The sequence below is a fragment of the Poecilia reticulata genome, linkage group LG17 (assembly GCF_000633615.1).
Source record: "Poecilia reticulata strain Guanapo linkage group LG17, Guppy_female_1.0+MT, whole genome shotgun sequence".
In the NCBI taxonomy this organism is placed as follows: domain Eukaryota; kingdom Metazoa; phylum Chordata; class Actinopteri; order Cyprinodontiformes; family Poeciliidae; genus Poecilia; species Poecilia reticulata.
Genome location: NC_024347.1, coordinates 4,694,581 through 4,706,667, shown reverse-complemented (window position 1 = coordinate 4,706,667; position 12,087 = coordinate 4,694,581). Strand labels below are relative to the sequence as shown.

At 40.1% G+C, this 12,087-nt stretch overlaps 1 protein-coding gene across 1 annotated transcript; it reads left to right on the top strand.

Annotated features, from left to right (window-relative positions):
* Positions 1–8,666: 8,666 nt before the first annotated feature.
* Positions 8,667–11,758, top strand: tmem125b (transmembrane protein 125b). The gene has a single exon (XM_008433209.2). The coding sequence runs from the start codon at positions 9,896–9,898 to the stop codon at positions 10,598–10,600; it is 705 nt and encodes a 234-aa protein (XP_008431431.1). The 5' UTR covers positions 8,667–9,895; the 3' UTR covers positions 10,601–11,758.
* Positions 11,759–12,087: the final 329 nt, after the last annotated feature.

Here is a 12,087-nt window from a genome sequence, read left to right as displayed (position 1 = left end):
TGTGTGTGTGTGTGTGTGTGTGTGTGTGTGGGTGTGTGGGTGTGTGCGTGTGTGTGTGTGTGCTTGCATTCAGCCTCCATCAGTCAGTACTTCAGTAGAATCACTTTGTACTAAAATTGATGCCAGAAGGGAGTTCATTATTCAAAGCAGTTTAGTTTTCTATCTAACAAAACCCAGCAAATTGCATCAAGTCATTGATTTGCAACATTCACACCTCATATCCTCCCATACAAATTACATTGTGTTAAAAATAGAACATAGCCTGATAGTTTTTACTTCTTGAGTCTCGCTGAAGTGAATCAATAAGTTCTAGTTTTGACGGTGATTCGATAATTTATGAAACAAAATAGAGCACAAAATCAACAAACACCCCCCCAGTAATCAGTTGATAGAAATTAATCAACTATACAATCTAGACTGGATTAAGAAAAGTGTTTCCTGAGGATGAAACTATGCAAAACTGAATGAATTCCCAGCATCAACATGCAGTGTCTGATGTCTTCACAGCTCTATCCATTATGGAGAATATCTCTCCTTTCTGTCTGTGCTTTCGCCATCTTCCCTGATTAAGACGCTCTTAAGTTAAATAAAAGTCCTCTCTAATTCTAGCACTTGGTCACATTAGGAGCTCTCTTAAGGTCTGAGGTGCTTGGTGGATAAGTTTTATCACATATTTTTATGAAGTTGGGACCAGATTTGTTGGCCCTGTTTCTCGACCTTAAGCTAGAACTTTTGCAAACTTTACTCTATAAATCTGTTTGATTTTATGTTAAGAATTTATCTAGGTTCCATGTATTTACTAGATTTAATGTTGTGCTGCTTGAAGACCTGTTGATCAAACCTTCTGGCGCGAAAAAACTTGGTAAGAACTATATGCAACAGATAGGACTGCATTAGATGGAGATCCAAAATGATGGCAGAAAAATCATTCCTACCTTTTTTTTCTTTTGGATTATGTTTTCGTCGATAGGGAGCTCACAATGGAAAGGTGGGAAAGAAAACTCACAGTAGAAAACAAAAAGAAATGGGAGACAGACAACAACGATAAAGAGGGATGAAGATGGCTTTTCAAACGGGTTGACAGACACTAGGGAAGTTATTTCAGTCTACCAATAGGAGGCTTGTAAATATTTGGGTTAGCTTACTAGTTAACGTACCAACTAGCTTAGTAGTAACTTAACCTAACTTGGTAAGCTCACTAGCTTAACAGCTTACCAGTATGCTAGCAGTAGCACACTGCTTACTGGTAGTGGTAAGCTACCAGTAATGGAAGCTGGCAGTAAGCTAAGCTAGCAGTAAGTTAGCAGGCTTACAGGTAAGCTTGCTATCTTGGTAAGCTAACTAGCTTAGCTTAACTATTCTCGTGAGATTACAGCACACATCTTGTAACTGTGTGCTTACAGATGTATTGTAATACACATCAGAAAGTAGGTCAACCTGTTTAGAACTGTTTTCACTTTACAGATTCTCAGTGTCTTTGAAACAAAATTTAAAAAGGGAAGTCCTTTGACAATTTTACATTGAAAACAAATTTCAAATAAATCTTTTTTTTTTTTGGTAATAATAGAAACTTTTGTAATAGATGGAACCTCTACAGGCTGTTATGAAACATAACTAAAAGATGAATGCAAAGAAAATGCTCTTTTTAACAATAGCTGTTCTTGGTGGTGAAATTTTGAGCAAAAAATTCGACTCCTGTAATTATTTTTGATCTATTCTATGGTGAGAGCCGACCCTGACGCTACCGTATCCCCCAGAACCCATCATGCACCAGGGAAACGAAGCGCTCGGAAACATCACCTGGGAAGCTCAGATGATTTTCCTTCAGCTATTTCTAGCTGTAATGAAGCAGATTTATCATCATAAAACTGAACATTTCGGCCAACCAGCTGGGAACACTATGTATAAGAAAAAAGGTCAGGGAAGTCCATTAGCTTCTGTACAAATTTCAGCACACAACAAAAACCTTCATCTTTCCTCATTTGCATCAGGGCTGTTGTGGTATGAATCATCTCAATGCCACAGTGTGGGAGGAGGGGGAAAAAAATCAGAAAATAAATCTTTTTTTTTTCCTGGTTCCCAATAATGTTATCTAGCTCCAAAAGCATGCAGCTGGAGAGACACCATTTTCCTCACATACAATCTGAGCGTGTTGAAATGCGCAGAAGCCCAGGTTGTTTCTGACATGAACAGCCTGCAGGAAATCTCTGACCGGGTCCACCTTTGGTCTTTGAAGGAAATGTGCTGAGCAAGCACAAAGGTCTTTTTTCTTTTCTTTGCAACATTCAATCAGCTGCCGGCGCAGGTCCTGACAGGTATCATGGCTGAGTTACAGTAGCCACAGAGGGACTCGAAGCACTAACATAATTAGATTTAAAGACCGTTGAGACTTGTTGAGAAATACGAGAACTACATATTTACATTTATTTCCACCTTTATTAAAACCACAATGTTGAATTTAGCTAGCTTAAATTTCCAGTTCATCCTTTCTGGTTTATGTCCTTTAACAGGTTTGAATAATAAAGTGTTGAGAAAGCCAGACAATCCAACTCACACAGCCACCATCTTTATTTGTCTCCTTAGGGGGGTGAACCAACATGGAGGAACATTCCAGTTGATTGTTCAGGTATAGAAGCCATCGATCAACCACAAGGAGTCTGGGAGAGTCCCTTTGTCTAACCCTAGCATGGTTTGCCACATTTTATAGCCACTTGCTATTAAGATTCTTGAATTGGTCTCATGCCTTGTAAACATTAAGCATGTTGCCGAATCTTTATAAAAACACATATCTCTGCCACATTGTTTAAAAAAATAATATCATACACTTGGGATTGATTTCAGAAAAGTTTTTATCCATATGAACCTTGCACAAATATGCCACAGAGTGCTATTTTAAATATGTCAAACCCCAGGGGGCAGTGTAGCACCAAGCTAATACCTGTCAGCAAGGGTGAAAGTAAGGGGGTACGGCAGGGTACTGGTACCCTTAAAAGATTTAGCGGGGGTACGCAGTACCTGCAAGAGAGGGGAGCGGCTGTCTGCTGTAAGAAATCAATGGGTTCACTGTGCAGCCGCGAGTTCACCCACTAATCAGCCGTGACTGATTATTTTTTTCAAGAACAATCTAAAACACGACTTAATCAGTTAATAAATAGCTTTTTTCCCATTTCATATTGTTTCTGAACTGTTCGTGCTTTGCTAGAGCAGCGGTGCAACATGTCGATCGCGGAAGGTTTTGAGTCGATCTCGGATTTAGGTGACAAACTGAACGTCGCCAGGACACTGAAAGCAGCACGTCCTCCTCTGACTCCTTATCAAAACGTTCAGAACGTTTATTAAAGAACAACAAAGAAAACAACAACAAAACGTGTTCAAATTAATGACCCAACAACAAAAATAATCTCAGTGATTATTGTTTCAACAAGGTGTTGTGCAATTCTGTGCGTTTCGGTTMCATTACCAAAATAACCAGCAGAGCAGGAGTTTAAAATTAACTAATCAACCACCGCTGTGTTCAGGGAGCACTTATTAATAATCGCAAAATAAATATCAAGCCTGCAAACCTGATATCGTAACGGACTGAATGTTATGTTTTTAATCTCTGGTCGGCTTGTGGAGCGCAGGAGGTTGCCACGGCAACGGCTGTGTTTAAATGACAGACAGAGAGAGAATAAAAATGTGATTAGAGTTGATCACCTGTTCTGGTTGTTTTACCTTTCTTTACCTTTGCAGTGGCGCATCACAGCCGCTGTAGTTTCTGAACGTTCAATAAAAGACAAATTTAGACTAATTAGCTCGTTATTTGTGAGTATAAGTCATTTACAGCAAACATCAAACACGGTAAATATGTTTCATTAAGTATTTAACAAACAAATGCTTCTATCGCGATAATTATGTGAAATTAAATTGTCTAATATAAAAAAAATTGTTTGGTGTTGTTGGGCTCAGAGTCTGTGAGGATTTTCCTTTATCAAACTTTTTTTTGCCTCTTATTTAGTGGAAATATTGATGTTGATGAGATTTTCTCCAAAATAATAACCTTTTTTCAACCTTTATAGCTCCATTTTTGAAAATGAGGCTCTGACATTCACAAATGACATTGAAATAAAATCCAGTCCAACATCTGGTTTGAGGTGATTCTCTGGAACCTGTTGGACGAAAAATATCCCAACTTCAGAAAATGAGCTTTAACCTAACAGAGCTCTGTGGTTTCTCCTGTCAGGGTGAGGAGGCACCATGTTAGGAAGAGAAGTGGAAGCTGCAGGATCTTCAGAACAAACAGGTCATGATGCTGGGCTACTGATTATCCCTCTGTCTGGACACAGGATCAATATAACCAGTTTAAAAGCTAAAATGAACAGTTATAAACCAGACATGGAAAAGTGCGATGCACTCCATGCCATGATGTTCAGAATTTAGGTCTCCTGGCATCTCAAGGTGTCAACATTGCAGCCACTGGGCTTAGGGAAATACGGCTCCATTTTGTAGCAATTCAAGAGCTACCAGCTTTTATCACTTCGCATAAATTTAATCAGCACAGAAACTCCAAAGCACACATAGAAGCAATTGCCATGGGCAACTTTTCCCAGCAATTGAGTAGAAAAATAAGGCTTTCTTCTCATAGAAAAAATATTAGAGATGTGCCGATCAGGTTTTTTCCTGTCGATTCTGATTCCGATCACCCATGTGGGCTGATCACCAATACCGATACCGATCACATAATTCTAATTTTTTTAATCATAAGCACTACCAGTTAGATTATGTAGAAAAAGGAACCATGAATTCACCTTAATGTAGACAAAAACTTGTTTTTAATAATTTTCTCCAAGAATAAAACAAAACAGGCATTGTGCAATTGTTAATTCATAACAATTAACAATTGTTAATACTATCTTTAACAGACTGAAAACATATGAAGGCTCTGACGAGGCTAAATAATGCAAAAAGTCAAAATAAAACCTCTCAACATTGCCAAAGAAATTCAAGTATAAAACTTAACATTCAAAGGCAAATACAGGATCCATTATAATAAACAATCCTGAGTTWCTGAATGAAAACTTCCTGATAGCATGGCGGCTAGCTGATTACTGCTAGTTCTGAGTGGCTGTTTCTGAGTAACTATGCAGAACAGGGAGGAGGCAGAGGATATCGATTATTTTTTCAGAGATTATCTGTCTCATGTTAGGACAGCGAAAGTTTTAATAGCTATGTATGTAAAATGTATTTTTTTAAGTTAGACGCTGCTTTAAGCAGAGGTTCAGTGTTAGAGTCACTACCAGGTGGAGCAGAACCAGCGTCTTACATCGCAGCTCAAAGACTTAAATTATTTTGAGGGTTATTTGTTTAGCTTTCTGACCGTCATGCTAATCCGGGTGAGTGTTTGTAGCTGTGCGCTGCTTTATGTGCTATCTGATCCTCCATATGTCTTTTTTACTGCAATGAGCCTCGATGTAGCCAAACTCCGTCAAATATGGCATTGTTTTTATGCCACATTAGATTCGTCGTGTTGATGCATTTTGACGTGCTTCACCCCAAGGTAATTTTCCGCTGCAACACGCAAACTTCCCCAGTCCCTCAGTGCGTTATAGTTTCACATCGCTTAGGATTCGTGAAGGAAAGAGGAGACCAGCTGCACAGACAGGCTGATCGGCAACAAGAGACCGTGATCGGCGATCACCGATCATACACTTTTCACGGAAATTGGCCGTGTTGAACATGGCGCTGGTAGGTTAATTTGTGTGTGGACAGATGTAAAAGGTTGAGCTACTTGTGCACAAAATTAATAAAACACAAGACGATGTCGATTGGGAATCATGTCAAAGCAATATGTGGATGTAATGGCCCGTTATTTGTCGCTCATTGTAACGCATGGGAACCCAAAATCTTTTCTTTCCCACGCATACATGCATACATGAATACACAAATACAAAGTTTTCTCAAACAACTGGTTGGAGTTTTGATAAATAATCGTTTTTAGCAGGACTGAATAATTTTTGTGTGGATGAAAGGTCAACGCTTAAAAATGTATTTGTTTTCCCAGATATCCGGCTGTGTACTGACTAGACTTAGACTGACTTCATCTATTTTAGACTCCAGAGTAGTTAGCTTTAAGTCTGGTGTCATGAAAAAAAGGAGATTGACATCACAGGTCAGGGGTCAATTCCTAACTCAAGTATTGAGTYCAAGTATGGTGTCTTGTTCTGGAATGATGGTTGGATGGAACAAAAGACAGACAGACACAGAGGTGACATGCTTATTTCAGTCTGTAAATTAAGTTTATTTGTGCAGCACATTTCAACAACAAGGCAATTCAAAGTGTTTTATATCATGAAAACCCAAAAAGTCGTCAAGCGTTCACATAAACGTGAATAAAGTTCACCGAGGCTGAAAACACAAATRTTTTGGCATTTGTGTGAAATGTGTCGCCACACTTCCTTCACTGCTGCTCTGACTGCTGAGAGGCTGACAGAAACCTGCTGCAAATAGCTAATGATTGGCTTTTATTTCACTTCTCAGTGATTTGGTGCTTTTCTTTTCACCATTTGGAGGTGGAATAACTTTTTGTTYATCAAGTATTGTAAAATATAATATAAAATATTGGTGTAAAATATTTCGGAACATCTATTKTCGTGATCACAGATCTGATCTCAGCTGTCTGATTTATTGTGTGTGTAACAAACTTCCATAATGATGTTAATCCAGCTAACAGTCTGGCTTATAGAACAAATTAAAGTCTTGTGAAGGTCAGCAGTTTGGGTTTAAAACTTACTTTTGGTGCTGATTCTGGTAAATTTCTGCACAAAAAAAAAAAGGCTCCCTTGCACCTGTTGCCTGGAGATCTCAATTTTTAATGGAGGTCTTCAAGCAACTATTGTTGATTTACCTCAGAARGTAAGTGAGAATTTTGGACCCACAGCAGCTCAGCATCCTGGGGACGGATTTAAACACCTTCAACTCTCAACCAGACATGAGCAAGAAACGTWGCATTTTTCTGAAAAATACCAATCTATGTGTTATGAGTTTAAATGTTCAATTGCATTCACTTTTTAAAGCGACTTACTGGAGTAAAATAACATTCATATTTAAAATTATTATTATTATTATTTGTATTTTTATTCACCGTTTGATTAATGCAGAATTCTTGACGTAACGTAAGAGAAGCCTGAGCCAAGACACCAACGAATTTGAAGTCTGCAGTTAAGCCTAAAAACCATTTGTTTTTTCAGATTGTGTGTCTTTATGTGGATTTTGCAATAGTTTAAAGCCAGAAACCTGCTTTCACAATATTATCTGCTGAGTAGAATTTGTTATTGCTGTGTATCCCKTGCGGCTGTTTAAACTTAGCTTTTGCTGCCCCCTGGTGGTTGCTTACTGTCCACAAAAATCTGAAGCGGGAGACAAATGCTGAATGTTTTTGTTGACTGCTCTCGATGTGACAGTTTCATAAATTATTTTTAGACAAATTGTGGAGCCTGCGGGAAAATCAACAATAATTCTACGTGTCATAGGAACACAAACAGATACTTGAATATGTCTACTTTATGAATGAGTTACTAAAATATGAAAACCTTTTGGCTAGCAGACATTTTTATATATGCTAGCTGGACAAGCAAAGTTATAAAGTTGTCTAACAAGACAACTTTATAACTTTGTCGTTGAACCTCATGCAGTCTAATTCTGTCCATGTAAAGTAGAAAGGCGATGTGTTCATTCTTTTGTGTATTTTTCTGTTACAGWGTCAATTTGTTGCCAAACTGGGGGAAAAAAATTATGAAAATCTATGAGAAGTATGCCTTAATTTTCTACTCAATTGTTGGGAAAAGTTGCCCATGGCATTTGTTTTTCTAATTTCAATCAGAGGATTCATAAAAAAAAAAGAATAATAATAAGAAGAAACCAGATCTCTGCCAGTAGCAAACTGCAGATTTCATTTTTGCAGCAGTTCTTCAAGAGGAATAATTGATTGAGCTTTGTTTGAGTTTAAAGCTGCATTATCTGTCCATTAGTTATAGCTGGGTTTTTGGTGAACCACAATAACAGTAGACAGAACTTTTTTTTTTTTTTACTCGCAACTCATTTATTGCAATAAATCAAATAAACAATTTAAACTGCTAGCTAGCTGACTGAAAGCCCAGATTTTTCCCCTTTCTTAKTAGACAGACAAATTTGATTCTCTATAGAGAGCAGACATGTATGTCCTGCACCATAAACAAAGTAACTAGTAACTATATTCAGTCAGWTACATTAATTACATTTACCTGGAAAATATGTACTTTTGGGAGTAGTTTTGCTATGCTGTACTTTTTACTTTTACTTGACTAATGTTATTATGAAGTAGTGCTCCTGTTACTTCAGTATAATGTTTGGGTACGACCTTTATTTCTATTAGTATTTAAGCTTTCTCATCTAAGTGTGTGGAATCAAAATAAAGCATAAAGCAAACAGTATTATTTCATTTGAGTAARTCCTATTGGCGCAGAGGTCAGCATCGTAACGCAGACACAACTGGCGCTGTGAGTCCAGCTCAGTGTGTGAATGACGCCATACTCAGGATCACAGACACACCATTATCACTTCACGCTGACATCACTCGGTTCTCCAGCGTGCTGCCCTGATACCCCTCYGTGTCCCCCACACCTCCCCACCGCCTGCCTCCTGTAGTGCAGTCATTGTGTTCCCTTGTCTGCGTTGGGGAAAAATGGGACAATGTCACCAATCTCTGTGTCCAAACATGATCCAACAGGGCTGCTGTGACCTGTCTTTTTCCCACTGAACCAGACGGGATGGAAGTTGCTGCGTGATGATGAGAGAGGGGCGGGTGAGGGTCTGCCTGGCACTGGGGTGGAGAATGTAGAGAGGACGCAGACCGCCGATCGGTGACAGTGGCACGGTCAGAAAACTCAGAGGACGACCACATACGGGGATCACGTAAATTCTCTACCTCCAGACAGATTCACACTGTCAGTCTCTTTGCTTTGCGCTGCTGGATCCTCTTCAGTCCTTTGCCTTCAGCTTGGACCAGGATTCTCTCACACTCAACATCTGGCTTCATCTTTTCAACTCGCTGCTGCAGATGAGGAGGCTACTGGACCACTGGACGTTCTTCTTTTAGGAAAAGCTGTGTTTAACTGTGAAGGAGCAGCATCGTATGTAAGGAATAAACCAAACCCTAGCAACTGGGGAATGTTCCGAACTATTGTTTGACCAAAGATGCAGAGGGACGGACGACACATGATTGTCAAAAAATTGTGAGTGAGTTGATTTGAAGCAACAGTTATTGTTTAAGATCAACTTTTTTGAGCGTTAGATCATGTTATAATATTATTCCCTCATCAGAGACACACCTGGAGTGTTGCTTAGATTTTTCCATGCATGTTTGAGAAATCTTTTAATCTCCTATGGCAAARGTTCAGCTGTGCAAAACTCTTAGTGGGACCTAACACCGCATTCAAGGACGACGCTCCACCTCGGACGTACAGCTTCCAAGCTTCAGAGCTTCCCCACTCAGCTCCTTCAGACTAGCCATCAGCAATTAGCAAACACCTGGTGGAACTGCACATGTACTGAGCTCATTATAGGAGCKACTTATCAGTAAAACACTCGTAAAAACACTGTTAAAGTTGTGACGAAGTCCTGAAGGCGGAGTTTCAGAAAGTGGAGTTTCTTAAAGAGACAGAGACCYAATTCCAARGTGTTACATTAYGAAGTAAAATTTCTAAGTCATATTTGATATATGTAGCATTTTTATAACTGAATGTTACTTGATTGTGATATGAAATAGTATTATGTGTCTAGAAAACACAATACTTTTAAAAACTTTTTTCATGAATATAGACCTCAGTCTGGTTAAAGTTGCATTCTGAGCATTAATACAGCATCAGAGTCTTGGCGTGCCATGCCTGAGATGCAGACCCTTTACTACAGCATGCGTCGGCCCCCAAGCCTCTAYCTGGACCCCWTGGTCGCGCAGCAGCACATCCTGGAGGAAGAAGTGCAGTTCTGGTGGTTCCGAGACCCCAGACGGTCCTTGTTTTGCTACTGTGCCTCAGTGGCGCTCATACTGGGACTGGGCCTTGGTGGAGTGGGGCTTCTCTCCACCACTAACAGCCTCTCTGTGGAGTGGCGTCTTGGAGTGGGGACCACACTCTGCCTCCTGGCCCTCGCCGTTCTGCTCAAGCAGCTCCTGAGCTCCGCCATCCAGGACATGAACTGCGTTCACAGTCGCCGTCAGATCGAGCGGCTGCGGAGCGGAGGGAGGGCCGATCCGGCGCTGATCTCGGCCGTGGGGCTGGCGGTGACGCTGTGCGGGACGGTCCTGCTCTGCGTGGCCATGGCGGGTGGCCGGAGCCACGACAGGAGGGAAATGTTGGTGTCCGGAGCGGTGCTGGTGGCTGCCGGCACCGCCATGGGCCTGGCCGTCGTGGGCTATGGTGTGACGGTGCATCTCAAGAGGAGAAGGGAACAGAGGATGAGGAGGAGGCTGAGGGTCAGGAGGGCGAGGAGGCTGGGCAGTCAAGGCGTCCGAATGTTCAACGTTTCGCCTCGACAGGCGAGTCATGCCAGGAGARACRKRTCTCCCAGCAGGACAAGTCTGATCTGAACGGACCAAACTGACCAGAACACAAAGACAAAATCCTGCACYGAAAGAGAAATTTTGCAATTTGCTTAAGTAATAAAGATGAGAATCTCATAAAGGTTCAGTAGCTGCGTTTCCATTAGTCATAAAGTAAAAGCAAATTGAAATCACGAAAACAGGYTTGCTTAATGGAAACACAGCAATTTAGAAATGGATGTATTTTGCAAAACTGGAGTRGAAACACTTATCACATCATGCGAGTCACATGGTTAACAGCCAGATGTCTCTACTGGTGGAAACGACAAAGAATACGACAGGAAGTGGAAGGTAGATGATGTTTTGTTTTTTCTGGCTCCACCAGAGCTCACAGCAATTACACCGTTCATAAAAAGTTGTGTGTAATTGTATCACGTTTAATCCRTAGCTTTTCTGTAATATTTGACTCCTAATTTTCCCCCAAAACAACGCATACGCAGCCGCTCCCAAGCATAAGGGGCTTGTCGCTCCAACGCCTGACTAAGACGCCGACGTCTCCTCTCATTGCTGATAGATGATTAGCATTAGCGCCGTGCCTGTGTGTTTACATCCATGATTTTTAATCACTTATCCAGGAACCAGGTTATTTCACATGTAATTTTAATTTCATTTCTTATTTAATGAAAACACTACAGTTCTGAATTTGTGTATTCCCTCCCCACCCCCGACRTCAACARAATATAGACAAAGATTTGCGCATATTTGTAATGAAAACGCAGCTACTGAGAAACTTCATGCAGAATGCAGAGATACTGACAGTAAAGGGCCAATAAATCAATAAAGACGAATCCATTTCCTTTTGGCTTCTTGATTCCCAKTTTTTATAAAAKTGGGTATTTGACTGTATGACCTCTTTGACAGGCAGGGTTCTTCATCCAGTTAATAAAAAAGGACAACTTTATGATTGTGTAATGTTTTAAAAGGCAGTGATATATTTGACCTGTTGGATAGTTTCACTCCTCATGCAGATGTTTGGGGAATCCTCAGGGAAATTGATGGGGACCAAAGTATGTTTTCTTGACATGGTGCTGCTCTACTATCCGTGTAATTAAAGCATCATCAGTTAGATTTTTTTTTTGTAAAGAAATGACATTAACTGATGTTAAAGGCAAGAGATTTGGCAGTGTGGAAAGTAGTGTGTTCGCGTAGCGCGGAAGATGGAAATGCAGACCTCAGAGAAACAATTGTTGCTGCCTTCAATCTTAGAAGGGTTAAGGGGACAATTTCCACACAATTTAAAGTCAATTTATTTCTGCAGAGTTAAAGATTATTCAAAATTGAAAGCATTTAGGACATTTACCAATGAGGGAGTGGACCAAGTTTGAAACTCAATAGACCTCAGTTCATCTGTTAAATGTGGAAATAATTAAGAGGAAAATGCAACGAAAACAAAAAAAAGGTCAAGAGCAACTCTTCTTTGAAACTGTTTCCTATAAAGAATTTGCCAGAATCACTTTGGTTTGGATGAATGAAAA